This window comes from Xiphophorus hellerii, chromosome 18, assembly GCF_003331165.1.
Source record: "Xiphophorus hellerii strain 12219 chromosome 18, Xiphophorus_hellerii-4.1, whole genome shotgun sequence".
NCBI lineage: Eukaryota > Metazoa > Chordata > Actinopteri > Cyprinodontiformes > Poeciliidae > Xiphophorus > Xiphophorus hellerii.
This window is the reverse complement of record NC_045689.1, coordinates 34,761,210-34,786,080: the sequence shown is the minus strand read 5'-3', so window position 1 is coordinate 34,786,080 and position 24,871 is coordinate 34,761,210. Positions and strand designations below refer to the sequence as shown.

Sequence of the window (24,871 nt, the reverse complement as noted above, 5' to 3'; positions counted from 1 at the left end):
CAACAAAACTGTAACAGATGAGCAAGTCTTTCTGCCATTCAGCTGTACCCCAAATCTTAGCCTTGCCAGATAACAGAGAAATTATGTAAGCGACCTTAGCTTGCTCGGAGGGAAAAGAGCTGGGCTGAAGCTCAAAATGAATCTCACACTTGGTAATAAAGGGGCGACATTGGCTAGGCTCACCACAAAAAACCTCAGGAGGGGACAGGCGGGGCTCCTGGGGAAGAGGTGACTGCACCAGCTGAGGAGGAGCTGGTCGTGGGGCAGCCGAGGCACTGGGAGGTGCTGTGGGGCCTGTCAACTTGGAGAGCATAGACATCATTTCCTGCATATTAGCCTCCAATTTGGTAATGGATTTTTCTACAGCGGTGCGCCATTCCTGTGCATGTGATGGGTCCATAGTGGCCAGATTATACTGTAATGATTCACTAGAGGGACCCAGAAAATCAGCCACGACACAGGAGTGAGCAGTAAACTCAGATATTTATTAAAAGGCAGCTAAAACCGGGCACACAGGATCGTCAGCTGCAGCACTGCGAAAGGGGGGCGGAGAAATAGCAACGAAGGGATCTGTTAGTGTGTGTGAAGGGAACACTAACCTGGCTTGGCGATCAGTTACAGTAGTGATCGGCTGAGGGAAAAGGACGAGAGCAGATGCCGCGCTGATGCACGGCTCGGGAGGAAGTGCCTGGGGAGGGGAAGTGCTGATGCAGGGCAGCGCACCAACCTATGAAGCAGCAGAAGAACCAAATCCAGATCCGAGTTCTTAGTCAGACAGGCCGAGGTCATACACGATCGGGGCTGAGAGCAGAGTCCGTGGGAGTGGGCGAGAGCGGTGTAACTGAAACAGGCGTGGGTCGAGATCCAGATAGGGGATCAGTAACAGTCCGACAAGGGCAAGGCAAAAGGGGCAGATCTGAGGAACAAAGCGTGGTAGTAACTATGAGGGCGAGGAAGAAGTGCTGGAAAACTACTTGCTGAAAGCGTTTGATAATCTGGCAGTGTGGTTGTGACTGAGAGAGGCTTAAGAAGGGAGACAATCAGGAAGCAACACAGGTGCGAGGAATAACGGAAATGAGGGACGTGTCATGGATTGGCTCAACCAAAAAGCACAGAGTACAATGCAAACATCACACATTTAATGAATTAAGGAAATAAAAGTGACCAACATATTCGTATATCTAACTTGTCCCTGTACCTTTTACCACACTTAACAACAGATGAGTCAGTCAGCAGCAGCTCTATCCCTGATACCAGCATAACCTTTAACCCCTGTCCCAGTGAAAAAGGTGAGTAACATTGTGTTCAGTGACAAGCTCCTTAGCATCATTCCAGGAAATCAATAGGAATTTTTCTGTCTTTGCTCGTTTTACAATTACACAACCAAAACAATAATACACAATAACACACTCCAGACAGTTTTACCTTAACTTGCTAAAGTTGTCTGTTCCCACATCCCTCCTGACCCGTCCTCTCCTAAATGAAATTAAAGCTGCAGTATGTAACTTTTATAAAAACATTTTTTTTTTTACATATTTGTTAAAACTGTCATTGTGTTGTGAAAGTATGGTATGAGAGATAATCTGTGAAACATTTATTTCCTCTGTCTTCTCCCAGTACTATCTACAAACAAAAAATCAGAGGCAGGAGGTGGGTTTTAGCGCTGTCAGTCACAATCTCATGTGGCTGCTCATCTTCCCTCCCCCTTGCTCTTGGAATGCTTAGTCTAGTTAGCATAGCTACAAATGATGGCAGATAAACAGTTTTCTTGTAATGATAAGTTGTTTCTCTGCCATTAGTACAGCAGCGAGCGAGGGTGATTGACAACGCTAAGACCCTCCTCCTGGTTCTGATTGATTGTTTTTGGTCGGAACGTTGCATTACTTTATCTAGCAATAGTAACTCGGTGACGAGGAGATTGATCTTTTCACAGATTATCTGTCTCATAACAAACTGTCACAACATGGTGACATTCAATATTTGTAATATGTAATATTAAAAATATATACTGCAGTTTGAATGAAATGAACCTACATAGTCTGGATTACCTTATTTATATTTTGCATGTTGCCTATGACTGTTGCTGGTGGAGAGAGACCTTTCAGTAAGCTAAAACTAATTTTAAAAAATTAAGCAACCTATTTGCATACAGCATGCACACTGTTGCATGTAAAATTCACTAGCAGTAAATATTATGCTAGTATCAGTCTTGGACCAAAGATAGCAAGACAGTTCTAAGCCTTTTATAGCCTTTTATAAGTCAAATAGACTCAAGAAATTGCAGATGCGCAGGGGGGCCCAATTTAATTTTTTGTCGTGGGGCCCAAGATTCCTGGTGGCGCCCCTGTGTAGGAGGACCAAAGTGCAACGCATAGTCTGTTGTGTTTTGTACCACTCTGGTACTGCAGATGGCTGCTTTCTTCCTTGTGATAACTGGAGAAGACAAATAGTCTCAGCTGTCTGTCACTGGCCAACTGGTTGTCAGCAACAGCTTCTAAATATACCAACAAATGAAAAATCAAAATATTTGCACCCAGAGAATTTTTCATTTAGGTAGTGCAACATGCAGACGTGTTGTAGTTTCTGCTTGTGGTTTTATGTCGTTGCTGGTCAGTGAACCTTGACGGACATGCAGGTGCTTCCTTCCAAACCCGCCTAGGCTTGGTTTTAAACTTTAGCCAGAGTGTGAATAATTTCAGGTCAATGCAGCTGATTCAATTCTAGAATAATTAGTTAAAATAGCAAACAGAGAATAATTAAGAGATTGACGTGTTTCTGTGCATTCTTCATTCTTTGCTTCTTTTAAAGGCACTGGATATTAACCCCTATCAGTGTTGTTCAGTTTTTGACAACTCAATTCAATTGAGTTTAGAAATAGTACAGTACTCTGTCTCACATTTCAGTGTGACGGAGGTCTAAACTTTGACTGGGCCGTTGTAACTTTTTTGTTCTCTTTTTTTTTAGCCATGCTGTTATAGATTTGCTGTGTTTAGCATTGTCATCCTGTTCATGACCCAGTTTTGAGCTAAACCTTTGCTGTCAGACAGCTAATTTCATATTTAATCAGTAGCTTGCCATACAGAGGACTTTACAGTGTCCATATCTTCCACCACCGTCCTTGGAACAGTAAAGTAGTTGTTTATACAGCTATGGTTGAACATAGAACACTGGGGACAAAAATCTCTGCTAGGTCTCAGTTAGATAAGCATAGAGGTGTATTCAAATACAGATAGAGAAACCTATGATCTGCTGGCAAAGGTTTGAGAGTCAGCATAGCAAACAAAGACAGTTGAACTGTTTTCTAATTCTACTTTCACAAACTTTAATGTTTAAAGTCCAAGAGAGACTGTGAGAGAAGTTTAGTTTGTTCACAAGGAAAACTGAACTAGTTTCTTCATGAATTATATGATGACACTATGGACCACTAAGCAACAGTCCAGTTCTTTTTTTCTTTTGCCCAGGTAAGACATTTGTAGATAATGTGTAGGATTCGTCTGTGCATAATGGTTATTGATGTTCTGACTCTAGCTTTAGTCTGCTGCTCGTGAAGCTTCCCCAAATGTGTAACTGGATTTTGCTTGATGATCCTCCCAAGGCCTTGGGAGTTTGTGGCAGTTTTTCCTGCCACAGGCTATTACACTGAACTTTCTGGGATTATGCGTGGTTACAGTACTCGAAGAAGAACAAGCTTCTCTAGCAGTTACATTGTATGGCTTCCTCTCCTTTTGGAAGGTGTGAAAGAGTCTTTCCCATGATTATATGGCCTACTGTTCGAGACTGAGAGACCATTTAGAGCCGGTTCCTCAAATCCAAGCATCAATTTTCCAGGATCCTGCAGCTCTTTGATGTGCCCATGGAGCAACTCACCTGAACAAAATGGATGAGTCACCTCCTTAATATGCAGTCAAGTTCTCCAGAGCTCTGCTAGTTAGCTGATTATTTGACTCAGCTGTTTTGAAGCAGAGTTACATCTGGAGGTTGGAGGACACCTACCCTCAAGGCCTTCTGTTTTCCTGCGGTAAAACTTTGCAGTGGTTGTGGGTCAATTAGCTGATTAGGTTTATACCTTGAGTATCTAAAATTGAACTTTTTCACAACATTACAATTTTCTGAGACATTGAATTAGGATATTCATTATCTGTAACTCATCACAATTACAAAAATATTTTACTCTATAGGAAATAAATCTATAGAATACAAGAGTTTCACTATCTGATATGAGTGACAAGAAATATTGGAACTTTTTTGTGGTATTCTAAAGTCTAAAGTCCAGAATGCAATCCAACTGACAGCCAGTAGCAAGCTATACAAATTACTGTCCAGAGGCATTGTCCTTACATTTTACAACACAAGGAAACAGACAAAAATGTCTTTATAAAAAATTTTTTTTTTTTTACATATTTGTTCAAACTGTCATTATGTTGTGACAGTATAGTACGAGACAAATAACCTGTCAAAAAAAAAATTAAGCTCCACTACTTTCTTCCAGTGTTTAGGGGCACCTGCACCTGTACGGCAGAACACACTATGCGTACCTTGAGATTTTCCTCAGAGTAAAAAAAAATGACAGTTGTTGTACTTTTTATTATTTTCCCCATTTGCTACTAACAAAATTGTGGGAAAAAAAATAAAAATGGTCTTTTGTGTATATAGCCCACACCTGTGTGAGTTTGTGGGGGTGGTCACATGTGCATCTTAAACCTGAATGTTATTGTTCAGTTTCCTTAGTTTATTTAGCAGTGTGGCGCCCTTTCTGTGAGCTACATGTGACCATGCCGTGAAGCTAGCAAAACATGAATAACTGGACCTTTAACACTGATGCAGTTCTAAGAGGGGTCGCACTAACCCCAACTGAGCTCTTTAACCAGCATTTGCACAGTTCTTGTGTGCTTTTAAGAGTTTTGGTGTGTGTGTGTGTGTGTGGGGTGTGTGTGGGGGTGTGTGTGTGGGTGTGTGTGTGTGTGTGGTTTTGGGAACTAAACTGCTGATGGGATACTCCATCGATTCTCCATTGACAGACCGTGCCATCTTCCGCGCTCAGCATCACACTAGACTGGGAGAGTTAAACACTTAAACCTAGTCAAGACATTTGTCACAAAGAGTAGAAATGAAGCAATCATTGTTGCTTCATGTCCTCCTCTGGAAGTCTTAGATAAAGCCACCTAAGCCTGGGAATCAGCATCTTGCTTCTCATACTGGTAGGCTTTGCTTTTCTGTCTTTATTATTTAGTATAATTTATTTTTTAAAAAAAGTTTAAAAAGTTATGTGGGTATATAAGTTTGTGTGTGTGTGTCACATTGTGTACGACAGTTGGGCATAGTGTGGATCAGGAATGCGGTTTCTGTGCCATTTTCACTATGGGTTTGAAATCTAACTCACATCAATGCAGAATTAGAGCAGATCCAGATGAGAAAAATCTTTTTTTCAGTTGTGAAAAACGTGAAGCTTGACTCTGACTTGTAGCAAAATACATGAGACTTGACTTGACTTGCCATTCAAAGACTTAAGACTTAAATTGGACATGGGAAAAATGTTGTAAATATTTTTGCCTTGAAATTTGGCCTTTCTTAGATGAATGGTACAAATAAAAGAAAAGTCTAATTTAAAGTTGGCCACAAGCCACATAGGGCACACAGCAAACAAGTGGAAATATGTGCTTTAGTCAAATGAGATCACAACTTAATTATTTGGCCTGCATGCAGAAAAGTGTGTGACAGAAACCACATGACCTCTAAGAATCATCCCAACAGTGAAAATGGCAATGGCAGCATTAATATGTGGGGAAGCTTTTCATCAGGAGAGACAGGAAAATTGAAAATTTGATTGTATGTAGCTGAATATGTTATAAAATACATTTTTCACCTTTATTAAAAAACAGACAAAAAACTACTTAAAGCATGCATTAAAAATCTTCTTAATAGAGGCTTTAAGTCTGGTGATCGGTCAGAACTCAAAATCATACATAAACAGCTGAAACAAACTGTGTGAAGACAGAGCTGTGTATAAGAGAAAGCTGGAAGAAAAATTAAAAAATAACAATGCTAGAGAGGTTTGGCCTGGGATGAGACAGATCACAGGACTGAAAAGGAAAGCTAACTGCCCTGCTGGGGGGGATCTCAAATGGGCAAATGAGTTGAACCAGTTCTTTAACCAGTTTGACTCCCCGGTTCCTAGTTACAGCCCCTCTTCCCACACATTATCTGCTTGTAGTTGAACGATTATTGCTGACCAGGTGAAAAGAGAGCTGGACCAACTTCACCCTGGGAAATCCCCTGGTCCAGACAATATCAGGCCCAAGGTCCTAAAGACATGTTCGGGTCAGTTAAGTGGAGTCCTGCAGTACCTATTTAACTTGAGCCTGAAGCTCCATAGAGAATCAGAACTATTTAAAACATTGTGCTTGGTTCCAGTAGCCTACCAAAGAAGATGCTTCCAAAAACACTGAACGACTACAAACCCATTGCTCTGACCTCTCACATTATTATCAGGTTATGGAGAGGCTGGTTCTGGTACATCTGAGGTCACAGGTGGATGCAGACCAAGACCCTCTCCAGTTTGCACACCAGCCCCATTTAGCAGGGGATTATGCAATTACACACCTGCTGCAGAGGGCGTATTCCTCCCTTGACAGACCTGACACCATTGTCCGCATCCTTTTCTTTGACTTTTCATCAGCCTTCAGCACCGTCCAGCTAGGATTACTGTGGGAGAAGCTGGCTAAAATGGACGTAGATGCATCACTCATCACCTGGATCATCGACTATCTGACAGCCAGACCTCAGTATGTGAGATTACAGAGCTGCAAATCAGACCCTAATATGTAACATCGGAGCTTCCCAGGGAACTGTGCTGTCTCCCTTTTTGCTTTTTGTAAAACAAGTTCTGTAATACAATATGTACACCCTACAATTTAATAGCTATTCACACTTTATAAATGCTGTCTCTTATTACACCGTTTAGCTGTTTCTTTTTTGACTCAGAAAAGATCAAGCATCTCCAGCTATATCTGTTTTAATAATCTGCACTAGTTGGGAAAAATTGTTTTGGGGAATTTCCCCCAGAGCACTTCCTTCATACCTGAACTTGCTGTGGCAGCTTGCACCTGACAAAAAGGGAAAGCCAAGATTTAGTAAAAACAGGAACTAACATCTGTCAGTACTCTTTAGACTGTTGTTCTAGAGCCAATTAATTGTTCAAAATTGGTTCAAGGTAATGAGTCATGTGGCAAGAAGCCTTGCAGCATGCATCTGAGAGCATGCTGCAAGGCTTGCTCTGAGATGGTAGAGTGAAAAGGGAGATTGTTTTTCTGACTCATTTATCAAATGGTGTCTTCCAAGGAAAGCTTGAATTATCTCCTTCTCTCATCCCCCTGCACCCTGACAGGTGGGGTTTGTGTTTGAGCAAATTCTTAATGTGACATGCAAGGATGACAGAAAGCCAAATCGTAACTCTTAGATGATGACACAATTTGTAAAAAAAAAAAAAAACGGGTCCTGCAAGTTGAGGAAAGTTCAGTTATTTGCTGTAAAAGGAGAAGAGTCCTGTTCACGGGAGAGACTGTGGATGTATGAACAAACACACCCACAAAATTCTAACCTAACAATAGTTTCACATGCAATGGACGGGCAAACATTCATCAGACCACACAGGGATGGACGACAAGAGGCTGAGAACAAGATGAAGCTATTTTTGTCACCCAAAACAAAAATAGCTGGTTGTATGGGCAACCAGATCTGTCGAAATCGGTACTCATTGTCACAGCTGCGAGCCCTTGTGTGATGAAAATTGTATAATTTTGTTCTTCTCGTCACAAGCCCCCTGGCAAGCTTTTGCCCACTTCTCATAGGCTTCATTGGCTCTGGTGTCATAATTCAATGTTTGACATACATGCAAACGCTCTTAGGAGACAGAAGCAATAGTCAGAAATTTTTATTAAAATGATGAGATGATTGAGGAAATGTGCACAGGAGGTTCTTCAGATTCAGCTCTCCAAAAAGCTTTGGAGAGCAGAAGCAGACAGGTGAGATGTGGAACTTGACAGAGAGAATGAATTGGTAAAAGGTCATTCTTACTGTCGGGGAGCCTGGTCATTGCCTTTTTGTGCAATTCAGCTTGGAAAAAAAATCTTGCTTCCAGCTCAATCTGGGTTCCCCTTGACTTGGATAGTTCTAGGTAATTTTTCTACCGAGCCAATCAGCAAACAGAAGTAGAAGTAGTGAACAATGATGTCAATTTTCTGCTCTGTTTTAGAATTGTAGTCTGCCTGTAGTTTTAGCAATGGCAGCGGAGGAAATGAACAAAATTGTTCAGTCTGTGTTGGTCATGCTTCCACATATTGAATTAACATTAACAGTCGCATCGTTTGAATTGGCACTTCTCTCTTCACAGTACAGGATGGTTATTCACAGCACATGCAATCTCTGGTAAGCGTCTCGTTGTCTGCATTACATATGTCACAGCAAAACGTTAACAATTGGGTAAAATTTAAAACATCAACAAAGTCCATGCTGAAAGGAAACAATTGTTTCTCAACAGCTGAGAGCCCAGAGCTTGTGGACGAAGCAAAGCATAGCAGCCTATCTATAGAAGAGAATGACGCAGATGTCGGGCGGTTGGTGGAAATAATCGTCTTGACTGCTTCTGTGATTCTTGTTCTCCTTGCCTGCCTTTTCAGTTTATCTTGATGCCCATGTATTGGCAGGTTTACACTTATTTCACAATCTTTCCTTCTTTAGAAGGCAGACTGAACAGAGCTCTGTGAGATGAAATGGGACTTTTTGTTTGTTTTTTTATTGACATTGATTTTTGAGTGTTTAACTGCACATAGCTGGATTCTACTGACTAAATGTGAGGAATGTGGAAGCTAACTGATTTCATGTAATTTGATGAAGGGGAATTGGTGTAGAGGGTGCTTGATACAAAAGCACAGCACATTTTTTAGAGGTCCATTCATAAAAGAAACTTAATATTTCCATTTCTGCACCCGTGACTCCAGTCTGATGAAGCTGAAGCCTTTTCCTTTGTTGACGAAGACTTCCGAAGGTTCTCTATACTTTCTCTGCCCTACCTTATGTTGGGCTGACATATTAAATCTAAATAAAATTCACTGTGAACAAGTCTTATGATCAGGAGTGACTGTGCAAGGCAGATCTAATAAAAAATGTGGTGGAAGAACAGAAAAAATAAATCTCACTCACCCACACCTACTCCAATTCTCCTTTGATGAATCATTACATTGTAAACGCAGAGAACATATAAGGAGTAAGTTACATTGTCTCTGACTCACGTAGCTTTTAGTCTGGTGTAAAGCTTTATTATTGGAATAATCAGTGAGACATTGATGAGGGCTCGATAAAGCCTCCTTTAAGTTTGTATCTTAAGGACAGAGTCATCCTGAGATACATTGGTCTTCTAATCAGCTTATGCTCCGTAAACACCACGTTAATGTTTACTCAGCACTGCATTTCTAGAAAGGGTCATTAAAGGTTATTATTTCTTATCAGGAACTTCTTACATACTACACAAACACTGCAAGCTGGGCCAATTTACTGCTGTCATGCCTAAACAGGTCAGTGCTGGAAAGATGCCTGAGCCTGATCTTGGAGCCAGAAAGATCCGGCTCTTACAACTTACCATCACTTTTTTTTGGTTTGCTCCTCCCTGAAAGTGAAAACAGGGATGAAGATTCATTTCAAAATTATGCTGAAAGTGATTCCTCGACAAGCCCTGACATATATAAGCAGGTTGTTTCTCTTTGCTTTAGTATCAGAAGTACCGATTTCTTCTCTTGGGATGTGAAACTCTACATGGTTGTGAAACACAAATACTGCAGGACATCTCCAAACATGATCCCTGATAAAGCCAAAAATAAAACACCTCACCTCCTTAAGCAGAGTTTATTATGTCATGCTTGCTGAAACGTTGGATAAAATAGATGAAGTAAAAATGGAGTGAGGAGAGGAATGATCCAGATTTTTCTAAAGTATATCACGATTCACCAGAAATGTTCACTTTGAAGCTCTTCTGAGTTTCCTTGTAAGGTTTTCAGCAGCATGTTTGTCAGGATGAGTTCTGGAGCGTGTGTGTTAGGGGTGTCCAAAATGTGGTCCGGGGACCATTTGTGGCCCCTAAATACAGCTCTAGAATGATACAAATTGGTTTATTAAACCTTTTTGTTTAAGTAGGGGCAAATTTTTATTGACATACTTTTCTTACAATAGATGATGTTTAGTTCGACACTTTTTACAACCAAACTTTTATAACAAGTCTGAACACATATATCCAGACAACTACTGAAAAGGTAACTCTGCTTCACCAAGTTTTATTTAATTTATTAAACTTTGCTAGATATATCAACTGTTTTGAAAGAAAGTGACCCAATCCTGCTTTTATAACTGAAAATAAATTTGTTCAAACATCCTAAAAAAAATCTGAAAAATAGGCGCCTTTCCTTTAATACACCCAATGCACCAATGTTGATCTACAATTAATAACATCCCTCTTCTACTATATTTTCTTGATCTGTTTTTTTTCTTGGCATGTGAATACTTTTGAAGGTACAATTTTGGTGCACGTGACAAAACATTTTTCCTTTTTTGACCCCTGGTTTGTATGTTGTGGAGTTGTACTGAATATTCATAAAGCTACTTCAGGAAAATATTGTGCCTTTATTTTTAGAGTGACAGCAGACTACACCCAATTTTTAGAAGAGTCCACTTTTTTGATGTCCACTCCCAAGATATTCACCGGTGTCTATGAGTTGGGTCTGCGTCCACCACTAGCTCTTTGGATCTACCAGTGTTGGTGCCAGTCCACAAAGTCCTGAGCCCTCTATCTTTCTTCTGAGTCATTAGAGTCACCTTCTGAGGTGAAGCTTGTATGAAGAACTCCATCAATTCCCACCAGCGTTTATCTGAGCACTAATGCGAGCGTCCTGGTTCATACTTCACATCTTGAGACTGCAACAGTAGTTTTTCTGACAGGAATACTGCAAACTTTGGTAGGAAAGGCATAGAGAGTCATAGGGTTCCTCACCCCTTTGGTGAACAGAATGCTAATCATATGTTAACATATTAAGCATATTTATCAGACTTAGTCTTTTGCGTGAAGTTTCAGCGCATACCTCTAAAACCACCCAATGTTGACTATACATCTCTTAGATAAAGAGTCTAATAGTGCTCAAAGATAGACAATAGCTGTGTGTCCATTACAAATATAAGCAAAACTTTGCTGATATTGTGGTAATGTCAAAAATATAAAATTTTGCAATTGTGGTGTTTCTATTAAATAACACAATTAAAATCACACATGAAAATGTGTGTTCTAGCAATAATTAACTTAAAACATTCTGCACCACATTTCCTGTCATCTTCTTCTTTGTGTTTTCCCCCAGTAGTAACATCCAGTTGCTGATCACAACTCATGTGATGCAAAAAAGTGTTTCCATTGCAGTTTTGTGAAATTATTTTCGGTACAGTCAGAAAACCACCTATCCCAGCACAAAAAAACACTTTTTTAAAATCAAAAAACATGTTTGTTTTTTTTGTCAAAATTGGCATGTTTCCATTAAGCAAATGTATTTTTGTAATTTTTATTGGCATAATAAATTTGCGCATTTATTATGTCTGTCTGTCTATGTCCTTGGGCAAGACACAAGTCTGCTGGTGGTGACATGATCGACTCTAATCTTTTGACCCACATGCAGACTCAACAAGTCCAAGTCTAGGAAAAGGGATTTATTAACAAAAGATCAAACACAATGACAGGTCCACGTAGCGTCTCTGGATAATGGGAGTGATCCACAACGGCAGTACCTGGAACAGAGCTATGTTATTGGTGGTCAGAGGTGAGTTGATCTAGATGCAATAGGAACTGCTTACTCGTATGACAGTTCTGGTGAACTGTGGGGGGAAGGTTGTCCTGAAACCCGTGTGGAGTTTGGTGAGGGTAATGTGAGCCAAAGGTCCAGATGGAGTTAAATGATGGCTGGGAATGGGCAGAGCAGGCAGGCAGATTCTTCGCAGGTGAGAGACTTGGAAGGTGAAAACAGATGGACAACTCCTTCTTGGAAATCTCCTTGATGAAACCTGAAGACAGCAACACAAGGATATGAAACTCTGATAGCAAAGCTCGAGAGACTAAACATAAGCTAAAACTAGCAGACAACGAGAGCGAGAGAGACTACCGGTAGCGTTAATCCTCCAGCACTGATTGAAGAATCTGCAGCTCCTTTATTCCCAACCCCTGATGAGGCTGATGATCTCCACCTGTGTTGACTGCCCTGGCTCCTCACCAAGATCCTCGCTAGAAAAGATGTGTTACTCACACACACACACGCACACAGGTTCCTGACAGGTCCCGGTGGTCCCTATGAAAGGCAGCCTCTTCTTTGTCAGACTGTGGCTGTTGTCCAGTATATCAGCATATTAGTGTGTGTGTGAATGGGCAAATAACTGAATCTAGTGTGAAGCTCTTTAGGATCCTATGGACTTGATAATGCACTATACAAGTACAATCCATTTACCATTTTACTATTGAGCATTTTATGGTCAATAGACACTGGTGATGCTTTTTTCTCTGCTGACTAACACAGACATCAGTCATAACACTAGGTCTGGAACTGTGTTCTGTTTGCATTCATTAACATCTTTAATTTTTAATTTCTATTTTTTTGCTATTTTTCAAAAGCCCATCTTGGGGAAACTGAAATTCTGCCAACTTGCCAAGATTAGACAACCAGTGGAAGGATGTATGTAAAAGAATATTTGTATAAAGGCTGTTTCATTCAATTATTCATTCACTGTCACATTATTTTTTAACATTTCTAAACCATGCATTTTTTTCTTTAGCTCTGTTTCTCCATTAACACTTCTGATCTGTAGGTTTTTTTTGTCAGCTTGAACTGCATGAAGACTGAAACTTGGTACAAGGGGGAGACCTGCGGTTAGAGAAGCTGCAAAGTCCCTGGGGGTTGTTAGCCAGATACAGGCTGTTATAAAGCACGTCAGTCATCCCGCCACTTTGATTTTCTTCAGTTTAACTGTTTGATATTTTGGCCAGGTAAAGAGTATGCACTGGGAAAAATGTAAGTACACCAATCTGTTTCTGCTTTGCCTTTGTAATGTCCATTAATTTGTCATAGACACTTCTTCATTGACAGCTGAGCACAGTAGAATCTTTTTGTTGTACTTCTTTAAAAATGTTGAACTTTGTGTACTCAGACAATGAGAGAATAAGAGTGTCATAGAAAGTGTAAATCTTCTAATATCATTCATCCAAATTTTTGTAGCTTTTGGTCATTTTTGAGACATTGTTTAAGTTTGTTACAAGGTACCTTGCTAAGCAACGCAGAAGCATTTTTTTAGTTCGTGGTTTCGATATTTCTAACCCATATTCTTCTGACTGGGCTTATCTGTTAGACATTGACGTTGTTACACCAACCAATGTGGTTTGACACAACCACAATTCAGAGTTTTGGTGTTTGGATCAGAGAAATGTTATGATTATGACCCATGCTTTCTTATCAATACAAATGGTTCGAATTTAAAAGGCATGTCCATTCCATCCTGCAGGTGGATACCGTCCAAAGTCTTGTACCACATTCACATTCACACACAAACATATATATGCACAATGCTAGTGATTGTGATGGGGAAAAAAGAAAGACATCTTTTCCTGTTGTGGAACTGTGTTGGGACCAGTGCCGAAGCTGTTGCGTGCCGCCCTTTTGGAAAGAGGAAGGGTATCTTTTTAAAGCTGGCTGTGTGTTGCCATTGAGCTGTAATCTTGATATGCAAAATGCAATGTGAGGCCCCCACCGCAGTAAAAGGCTGCACATCTGGAGAGCTTCCTCTTTTGTGTTGATTGACTTGGTGTGCATGTACAGCAATGATTGTTTGCTGGTGTGTGCTCAAGTGTAATTGTCTCAAACAGACAACACTGTCTGCTCAAACCACTTATAACCTACTGAAAGCTTTCTTGACTCGGAGCTTCTTGGATATTTCAGTCACTTTTTTAATATGTGAATCAAAAGTGTCAGTAGAAGGAACTAGATTTCTTGACTTTTAACATATCTTTGTATTAATAATACTGGTTTTACTGGTGTTGTGAAACATTTAGCTCATTAAGCACCACACCCTTGTTTGAAGCCCACTCCTTTAGTGCTTTGCCAGGAATTCTTACAGTTTCTTTGTGGATGTTGGCTGCTGGACAACCTCAGAGTTCTGCAGAAATTCATTTTGTGTTTGGGAATAATTACATGCCAAAAGAAACCAGAGAAGTGTTTTATCTAAAGAGACAAAAATAAACATTTGGTGATTTGGAATAAGTTTAAAAACTGTTTTAATCCTGAAGTCTAGATTTAAATCAGATATAATAAAACTGAGCTCAATGCTTTTAACAAGATTTCCCAGTAAGATCATTTTAAGCTTCAATAACTTTCAAAATAAAAATAAAATAACAATTCATTCTTGAGATTTGGTAAGGTTTGTGTATGGGGAATTTTACTGCCATAAGTCGAGAAGCTGTTTGTATTCAAAACTTTAAAATATTCTCTGTGTTCTCTCAAACCTTTCACCTCGCGCTCAAAACTTCTCTCTGCTCGGATCCAAATCTCTGCTCCTAAACCTCTCTGCTTGCTTGCAAATTCTTTTCTGCTCTCTCAAAACAAAAAGTACCGTCAGCTGGCAACCTCTCAGCCAATAGGATGAAAGTGTTATACTGGGTGTGTTTCTTTCCTTCCAGTGGATGTGCCAGTGTGGCTACTATCAATTGTAGTAGAACTCAGATGGTAGCACCTGCTTTTCTGTGCTGCCCACTTGATGCAGGAAGAATCTTTTTCTTTCTATCGGTGATTGCCAAAAGGTTATCACAAACTTTAAATATATCCAACTGCAGCCAGTTATCTCGTTCACCATGTTTAACACTTTCTGCTTTGATGTCATCCACATCATTCTGTGTAAACTGGTTCCAAAGTAGTACAATAAATTTACAGGAAAAAAGTGTTTGTGTACATACATAAAATCTGTTTTCAATAACATTTGATTAGAAAACGGAGGCCTTCTTATGAAGGCCTTTCTCAATAATTAATGGAAAAATATATAATGGTAATGCAGCAATCAAATGCCCTTTATAATGTTTCTACAGGTATTCTGACGATTTGTCTTTGATGAAGAGCTCCAAGTTTTTGAGATTGTCAACCTGCTTTGTTGTCATCCTAATCTTTAGCTCCCTTCACAGTTTCTCAGACAGGAAATTGGTTGAACCCCTCTTAAATATTAACAGTGCTTCCAATCTGAATGAACATTATAGTTGATTTTTTTTTTTAAAACCTTGAACTTAAATCTGCTTTGTGTATGAATAATTGTTTTTTTTAGCTTAACTAAATAAAACACTGACAGAAATGGCGGTTTAAAAGTGATAAATTATGGGTGGAAGGGCTTCACCAGGGAATGAAGTCGGTCACGTATCATTTGGTTAAATGATTTTAATACCAGCTGCCTCTTTTCTGGTCTGCAAACAGGTAACCTCTTTAACACTGTAGCAACACAGAAGCCCATCCAGCTTTAATACATACAAATAAGACAATTCCATGCTTCAGTTTTGTGTCACAGCAGCTCTCATGAATGTTGATCATGAGATTTAAAACGCTTTTATACATGTTTTCATTCTGGTGTTTTCCCTGGCATCATATTGATCATTTTAACAATTGCTCAATTGGGTAAACATGATTAGATGCTAAATCAGCTGTAACTCTCTTCTCTGTTTTCCCACCTATGCCGCAGTATTTAAAACACGTTATGGGGTCTAGACACAAGGAAGTTGCAGGGGTTTTTAAGGAACATCACTTTCTGTCATGTTTTTTGAAGCATGCATCCTGCTTTTCATTATGTATCTTGCTCTGAATAGTGTTGTATTCTGGGATAAATGGTGTCAAATTCACAGTGTTCTTTATCAGGACTGGGCATGTTGATCTTCCGTTACATATTAATGAATCAACATTCCATCTTCAATTGAAACTTTAGTTATATATGGCTGTCTTCTAGTGGCAAGGAATTTAAAAGGTCAAGTAAATTAAAAAAAGTCATTTGCTCAACAAAAAGGATGTCTCAATGCAATATTCTTATTTCATGTCTGACTTTATTAAATCAAGACTGTATCTAGCATTTAAGTAGATAGCTTACAAAAATAAATAAGAGCTTGTGTGTTTTGACCTTCAGCTATTTAGATTACTTGTACAGAAGTAAAGGTGTATGCTTGCATCTTGGTGGTGTGTGTTAGCGGATCAGGTGTGAAATTGAAAAAAAAACAATTAAAACTGTGAGAAGAGTTGGAACCTTGCAACCGTCAGGGGCCACGAGTAAAAAAAGGCAGATAACCTCAGCTCCTGAATGCCAGAACAGCCCCAGGCAAACACAAACCAAACACCTCTACTGAGTAACCTGAACACCTGACACAAGGGTAGGTCAGCAGTAATCACAGGAGTAGCAGTCCCTAGCCCAAAGAGGCTAAGCTGAGGTTAGAAGTTGCACAAGACCCTGAAAGCAAGAATGGTTCTGCACTGGGAAAGAGAAGCACCTAAAACCTCCCAACCCTAACCCCTGAGGCATTAGCCAGCAGAGGCAGCTGGGCATACCAAATGCCAGATAACTCCAGGGAGGTCAAGAGTAATGATTTCCCGCTCAAGTCATACAGTTTAAAACACTGATGTATGTAAACATTTGATTTCAAAGAACATTACAAAATGAAGTTTCTTTTTGCGTCTCCAAAAATGAAGATCTTTGTCCCTCTGCCGGCTTTTTATATGTCTTTCGAAGTAAAGGCTTCTTCCTCGCTGAGTGGCATTTCAGCCCATCTCGATGCAGGGCAGTTTAACTGGATAACAACAGTCTTACCAGTTTCAGTAAGCATGTACACAAGGTTTTTGACTTTGGTTCAGGAATCCCAAAACATTTAGCTCAAGTCATACAGTTTAAAACGCTGACCATACATATTACATGTTAATGTTACATTAACATACATGTAATATGTATGTTAATGTTCTCGCCAAATTTTCTGGCATATAACAAATAGAAATAATCTTGATAATTCTAACTAAGCTGAAACAAGAAAAGTTTGGTCTGATTTAACTTCTGACACTTAGAAAAAACTACATGTGGTATTAGCTTACCAATACCACACGTCACATATAATTTGATTTAACTGTACACAGTTTTTTTTAAAAAAAGCTCTATAATAGAGCAGGTTTTCATTTATTGTAGTTCAGATTTCTGTTTATTCTGTTTGACCTTTCTGAAATGTGGCATTAATATATTTCTTAAGTCAGAGCAGAGAAAATTGATTGACACTGTTTAGTTGTGTCAGGGCAGGTACCAAAATGCCTGAAATGTACAGAATTACAGATGGTTTCTACCTGAAGAAATCAGATGTGACACCACCTGTGTCCAATACCTTTCATAAAGGTGATAAATTAACTAAGGTGAGATTATGGTTATGTAAAAATAACCATAACCATATTTGTACCGTTATCTGTCTGTAGTCAATCAGAACCCTAACAATCAGGGACTAATCCCTGATTGTTCCATGATAAAGACTGCCTCAGTTCGAGACAGAAAGCAACAGGAATGGAACACAAAAATACGGTTGGATGTTTTAATGGGTTTCTACAGTAGAAAAAAATATAACTGAGTTTCAATACAAACTTATAATCAGCTAAATGATATAACTGTAACCACATTTCTACAAGTCCGAGAGCAACTAAAGAAGGTAAAGAAGGTGGGGCACATCTATTGGTCGGTATCCATAATGTTAAAGCGAGGTACCACAGACTTGACTATACATGGCACAGTATCACATGCTATGTTTATTTAAAGAAAAAAGCTTCAGTCCATGGAGGCAACTTGCAGATGGGATCTGTCAGAAGACCCTCAGGCTGTCATGACAGAGGTCAAGAAGAGGGCACACAGATCAGTGGGGTGGACCACAAGACTCCTTCCTCTGTCAGAAGAGGAATATATATATAGTCATTTGGATGATGGCATATTAAGGCAATTGTAGACTGAAGAAAAATTGCCAAAAAGCTCAGAAATTCTCTTGGAAAAAACTAGGAAATTTCTGAGTTTCAAGTTAAAAATGATCAACTTTTGTAACTAAAAAATTTCCCGTCTTGTCTAGAACATTTCTGAGATTAATCTCAAAATATCTGTTTTTACTAGGAAGTTTGCAACTTTTCAAACTTAGAAATTTCAAAGGTTTTTTTCTTGACAATTTTTTGAGATTGAACTCAGAATTTCTGAGGTTGTTTTCAGAAATGTACTCCAATTTACTCCAAAGGACTGGGTGTGTTGTAGTACATCTGCATAGGGTAACTGTTTAGGTTGGTCCACTTTTTGCAGGAAAAAAATGAAATAAAAAGTACTGCCACTTTAGAGAATTCCTTACATTTAAATGAATGAGCATAAGTTAAGCATTTTTTGTTGTTTTTTCATTCAATTCTTATTGTTTACTTGTTGAACAGACTTTAACATTGTTTTTTATTTAATAAGTAACTTAATTACTAAAATAACTAAGTTTGCAAGTATCAGAACAAAGTTCTGCTAAATTAGTGGTGTCAGTTAAAAGACTCCCTGTAAATATGACAAGAAACCTGAATAGCATGATGTTGCAACAGATAGATTCCACTGAGTATAATTTATCAGGTGATTAAGTAAAAGCATTGCCTGTATGTGGGGGAGAAGGGTAAAGTTGACTAGCAATGAAAATTTGACAAGTTCCAACAGAACAGAATGAAGGCAAAAATTGGCACATTTCAGCTGGCATGAATCCACAGTGGTACCTGTTGATTAGTCATTTAGGTGGTTAGGTTTGGTTTAAAAACTGTTTGTTTGGGGCGAGCTGTGGTGGCGTAGGGAATAGCACGACCCATGTTTGGAAGCCTTGAGTTCTCGACGCGGCCGTCGTGGGTTCAACTCCCGGACCCGACGATATTTGCCGCATGTCTTCCCTCCTTTCCTGTCAGCCTACTTTCATATAAGGGACACTAGAGCCCACAAAAGACCCCCTGGAGGGGTAAAAAAAAAAACCTGTTTGTTTTTCTCCCAACCCTATCCTCAATATACCTCCCAAAGCCGCATGTTTCTGATATTTAATGAATCAGACGTAACTGTTACTTTCCGTCACCAGAACCCTTTTTACATGCAGTTTTGGATGTTATACAGTTCCAGTGAGAGGTTTACGCTCATGATGTTTAAGAATTTAATGAGAAGTTTGGGGGAAATGATCGGACTGGTCACTTCACAAAAGGCAAACCCCCATAAAGGGCTTTTCCACTAGACCGCCTCTAACTGGTATGGTTGCAGTCCACCATGGTGTGATTCATGTAGTAAGCTTTTCCATTTACATGGTCTGTTCATTGTTGTTATGGGTGGATCGTGAGCAGCAACTGTATTCAATTCTCCGTTGATGTCTGCAGCAAAAGAGAACCTTAAGGTTATAGTTCTGGATTCAAATGAACCCAGATATTTTATCTTATAGAAATTCATTAATGGCCCAAACATAATGACAAAGAATCAGATGAGTTTATTATTTTTGATGTACATTTTAATATAATTGCATTCTGGCACTTTATTTTCTTAAATGCGCAAACTTTTGGATTTATGTAATGCAGCCAAAAGATGTAAACCAATAGCCACACCTGAACTGTTTTTTTTAATGCAAAAAATAAATAAAATTCATATCACAAGCTAATGTTATGTAGTTCTGGTTTTTCACATTGTCAGCAGAAAAGTGCAGCCCGTCAGAAAGCTGACCAGCTGGTCTGTCTCTCTTATTACTGTTCTTCTTAAGAGCAACGAGCTGTTAGCAGAGCTAAATCAAGATCATTCCGCTGCAAAACTTACCGCATGTGTTCCAGGCGCTGATTGTGATTACTTTCATAACTGCTCCTCCATACTAAGCATCTCTCTGATAGCAGACTGCATGTCCACGGTCTGGAGCTAAACTTGCCCAGTGGGATTTTTTTATTCGGCAGAAGATGTCTGTCTAATCATTGCGCTGCATAAATCTTAAGAAATCTGATGGTGACAGCTAATGGACCTTACCAAGCTCCGCCCACAACCGACCCACGTGACCGCAAGTCTCACAAACAAAGTCTTGCAGAGCGTTGTTTCTATGTAAACATGACTTTATTAGTGCATCATTTCTGCCGGATTTTCACAATATATCAGCTACTACAATGGACAGAGGAACTAGCAAGTTCATGTCATCATCTAGGAGGAGGTTACTGGTTTCTCAGTCACAAGCTGGTTGCAAACCTGAGGCCAGCAGGTGTCAGTCAGTTATGGTAGATCTGAACTTTGGTTTGATGACCTCAATATGAGAAGCTACAGACTGATAGGAGGAACCAAAGAGCTCTGTAAAGGTAAAGGCAAATCTTCTGAAGTTGGGATATAATTAATTTAATTTCACATAATTACCGCGGTAGAAGCCATTTGTTTGTTAAAATTTTATGAAGTATATCTGTTCTATTTGATGTTGTATACAGTGAACCATAATGCGGCTCACCTTTCACGGCCTCGCTGCTTCGTGGATTTTTTTGTGCAGTTTTTTTTCACAGTGCATTGTATTCTGCATCCTGATTGGCTAAACAGTCTCCGCGCTTCTTCTCTACCTGTGTGCCAATAATATCAAGTATGAATGGGAAGGTTACTGGTCTGCTGGCTTTGTGTGTATGAGGAAGCGGGTGATCGGTGTGGTCAGTCCTTGTAAAGTTTGGAGCATGATGATCAAAATGGAATAAATCGATAATTGTGACAGAACAAAGAAGTGGTTTGGAGTTGATTGATACACAAGCTGGACAGATGAGATTCCCCAGGTTAACCCAGTGTGGCCCTCTACCATCATTAGTTTGCCGCGTTTCATAATAATAAAATGTGTTTATTATTAATAACTCTTTGGTGCAAAAAAATAATTGAAAATTGATTTATTCACTGCATATGTCTGTGTAAGGTTGAGATGGAACTGAACATGAGAACGGCTCTTTAAACATTTGAGACAACCAGCACAACAGAGACACAATCAAAACTGTCAGATGACTGATTACCCCATGATAATAACTCAGAAATAGTCCAAATAGTTTGGATGTATTTTTATTTCTTTCCTACTTACGGAAAGTTTCTGTTTATATCATAGGTTTGTTGTGGCTTTCTATACTAAATAAAAATATATAAAACGTCAGATATTTCACAAGGAGATATTAACATTCATGGAAAAATCTCATATAACCCTAGCCCTAACCCTTGTATTAAAGCAGAAAGTACGGCGGTCCCGTAAGAAAGGCTTACAGTATCCAGTTATGCTGAGGGAACGCAAAAAAAAAAAAAAAATCCCATGGACATGATTTAACCTAAGTGATAGGAGGGCTCCGTAAAATTGTATAGGTAAAAGAGTTCGTCTATACTCAAAGTGTTAGAATTGTACACTATTCTGGTGTTATTTTTTAACTCCAATGTGAAGTGTTCTTTCAACACTGGGAATTTCACCAAATGATCACCAAGTTTGGTGTAAACTTTACTCTTAAAGTGTAACATATGCACTTCACAATTTGCTGTGTAGAGGTCAGCAAAATGAGCATGTCCCCACTGATCAATGTTAAGTTTTCACTGAATATAAAGCAAATAAAAATAACCAGTAACTGTAAATTATTTCTAATATAAACATTTGTGATATAAGTGCGTATTGATGTAGACAAAAGGAACAGAGAAAAGAAAACAAAACGGGCACCTGATGGAACACACAGTGTGGTGGGGGCTTTCCTTAGATGTCCGATCAAAGTTCCTCAACCAGCTAACATCCGTTGAGAAGGGCAAGCCCTCACGATCCCTTGTCCATCAGACGCTCTGTTTAATAGTTTCTTTTTTGTCTTTAAATATGTAGTTTTTCTCTTTTCCTAAAAACGCACCACTCATGACCACTCAGTGGTTGGTCTTAGCAGGCTAGTTCTAAAATTCTTTAGCGTCCAGCCGGTTTTCCAAAAACAAATCAAAACAAAAGAAAACAAACTTCATCCCGGCCAAAACCTCCGACGCTCCCCTCTGAGTGGATCCGTCCCGAGGTGAAGGTACTCTTTTTCCTTCCAGAGCCTTTCCGCACCGTACTTTCTATTATTTTTCTTCACCAAAACTCCGCTGCTGCTGCAGTTTCATACACGCCACGCATCACTCATCAATCTCAGGTGTGCCACCAGCCCAGCTAAAAACACTTGGGCTGACTGAGCCATGTATAGTCTCAAGAGTTTACACATAACTAGTAAAATGACTGATTTTAGAGTAGAGACCATTTTACAGATGAGACCACATTCTTTTGTGCAGTTCAACAGAAAAGCTGACAAAAACACTAGTTCTAGCTAAAGAATAGCAAGCCCCGATCATGATGCTGCCTCCATTAGGTTTTAATATGGACATAATTTAATCTAAGTAATTTTCATAATTGTTTTTTTCTCCAAATATTTAATCAGTTTTGGGGAATCAATGAATTGTCCCATATTTTGTACAGTTTCTGACCACTGTTTTAACTGTGGGATGCAAATATATAATGGCTTGAAATTTGTTTGTAGTGTGAGGAAAGGATTCAACTTTGACTCCATGATGGTTTTCTGGTCTCTGGTGGCTGTTTATATTCAATTTTATTTTTTAAATAACATAGAACAATATTGAATTTAATTGTGGTGTTTCTCATTTTTATGTATTGTATTTTTCGGACTATAAGGCTCAAATAAAATCCCTATACTTGCCAAAAAATCGGCAATGCGCCTTATATTCCGGTGCGCCTTATATATGAACAGTGTACCGTATGTTTTATTACGACTTTGGTAAGCGACGAAGCCACTCCCCTTGATCGTTGAAGCACAATTGTTGCTGGTCAGAAACCTCGTGGAGTCAGCTTTCTATGCTGTCTAGACAGACTTGTATTGGGGTGGGGAACCACTTTTCCTGATACGTACGGTGCTTCAATCATCATTGAAGCACCATCAGTTTCAAGCAACAGCAATGAAACTGAATTGGATGATGACGAGAGGGATCCGGGCTTGCTTGATGCCGTTATCGCCCAACTGTTAAATTCCGACACCGAAGACGAGGAATTTGAGATAGATTCGTAGAAGATGAATGATTGAAAAAGTGAGTGTACTTTTTTGTGTAATATTGACAGTTATTTTTAATGATTTGAATAAAGTCAGACCTATCCAACTACCGTATTTTGTTTCGCTTTATGCGCCTTATAATCCGGTTCGTCTTATATATGAGAATAGATCCGTTCACTGATACTGCATTTTATAATCCGGTGCGCCTTATAGTCCGAAAAATACTGTAATTGCATAAAAATTGTCAGCAGTCTGGATGCAATAATCATGCGACACAGATATGGTTTGTGGAACATGTAGCAGACAAATATAATCTGCACCACTTTTTGTGGTCTATAGACACATTGCATGTTATTGTTTACATCCAGAAATCAAAAAGATGATTCTTTTACTTGCCATCCATAGCCGTGCTGCTGTGGTAGAACAATTCCGCTAACTTAATGAAACCTGGAGATGCTGGTTTTATTAATTTAGTAGTGTGCCACAGTAAAGGGAAAATAATGCAGAAAAACTGTGGCAGAATAACTCAAAACCACTCATTGTTCTATTTTCTCTGTCATTGTGGCAATGGCCCTATGTGTAGCATACAATGCTACACATACCATTGTAACTGACTGACAAAACCTCCACTAATGCATCAAGATTCAAGTCCAAAAAAATATGCAAACTTTTCCCGCACAAAGAGTGGAACATTCAGTCATTATGTTTATTTTTCCATTATTAAGAAGTGATCATGTTTTTGACGCAATCTTGTGTTCATGACGTCACTTTGCAATGTGTCTGTTGGTGAAAATGCGCAGGGAATCCAAACTTATTCTGCCGTGAGGTAACAGTGAGCTGGAATAATTCAGTAATCCTGCAGATCAAAATTGGCATTGGTGGAGCACATTACTTGTCCATATTTCATTATTTTTGTTTTACATTTTTTAAATCTTCCAAATATTTAACAGGCAACGTTTATCTCTCATTCTCCTTCTCTCTTCTCTCCTTTTATATGCCAACTTGGACCTCCATTCGAACGGGCTAAATATAGAGGCAAAAAAGGCACCAGCAATCCGGTTCAGGCTTCATAAATCACACTCCCGGTGGTAAATCATTATGTTCTTAAGGTAACGTGGAACATGAGTGGGAGTTGAGATCATGACAACAGACCAGAGATAGAACTTTAGATGTGCTAATTGCTAACTTTTATTAATTTATTAGCAATTATTAGGGGCATTGCAGCAGTCTTCCTTTCTGTAGTGAATGACTGGTATCAAGTTTCAGACTTCTAGGATTGTTGAGGGGGAGGCAGTGGTTCAGTGAAGAAACATTAGCTTTATCAATGTCTAACCTATATGGCCCATTTCATCTAGCTTTACCCTCTTCTCAGCACAGATTTTATAGCTTTATAACAACCTTTCTCTCCTGGATCTTTTGCTTTTTTTATAGCACTACCTCTAAAGCTCACATTGCTACAGAGCAGAAGGGTCAGTGCAGGTCAGTGCCTCTGCTCTATGACTCAGGCTTTGGGCTGTACTGCCTTGTGGTTTTCCCCTGCAGCTATGCTTGCTTGTCTAGTGTTAATGGTTAATGTCTTGATTCATGCTCGGACTTGTAATTCTGTAGTAGTGATTTGTCCAGATTGTTCTTTTATATCAGTGGTTTGATAACTGCAGTTTTTAAAGCCTTGTGGAAAACACTTCATGAGAGGGATGTGTCTACTATTTAAATCAGATGACATGGAATGACAGGCA

General features: G+C 39.2%; 1 protein-coding gene across 2 annotated transcripts in view; it reads left to right on the top strand.

Moving 5' to 3' along the window:
- Positions 1–12,971: 12,971 nt before the first annotated feature.
- Positions 12,972–24,871, top strand: part of pou2af1 (POU class 2 homeobox associating factor 1) — a 35,360-nt gene continuing 23,460 nt past the window's right edge. For both annotated transcript variants that reach the window (XM_032590246.1, XM_032590245.1), the window contains exon 1: positions 12,972–13,085. In XM_032590246.1, the coding sequence (XP_032446137.1) occupies positions 13,070–13,085 (16 nt within the window). In that variant the 5' untranslated portion in view covers positions 12,972–13,069. The remainder of the gene's footprint in view (positions 13,086–24,871) is intronic.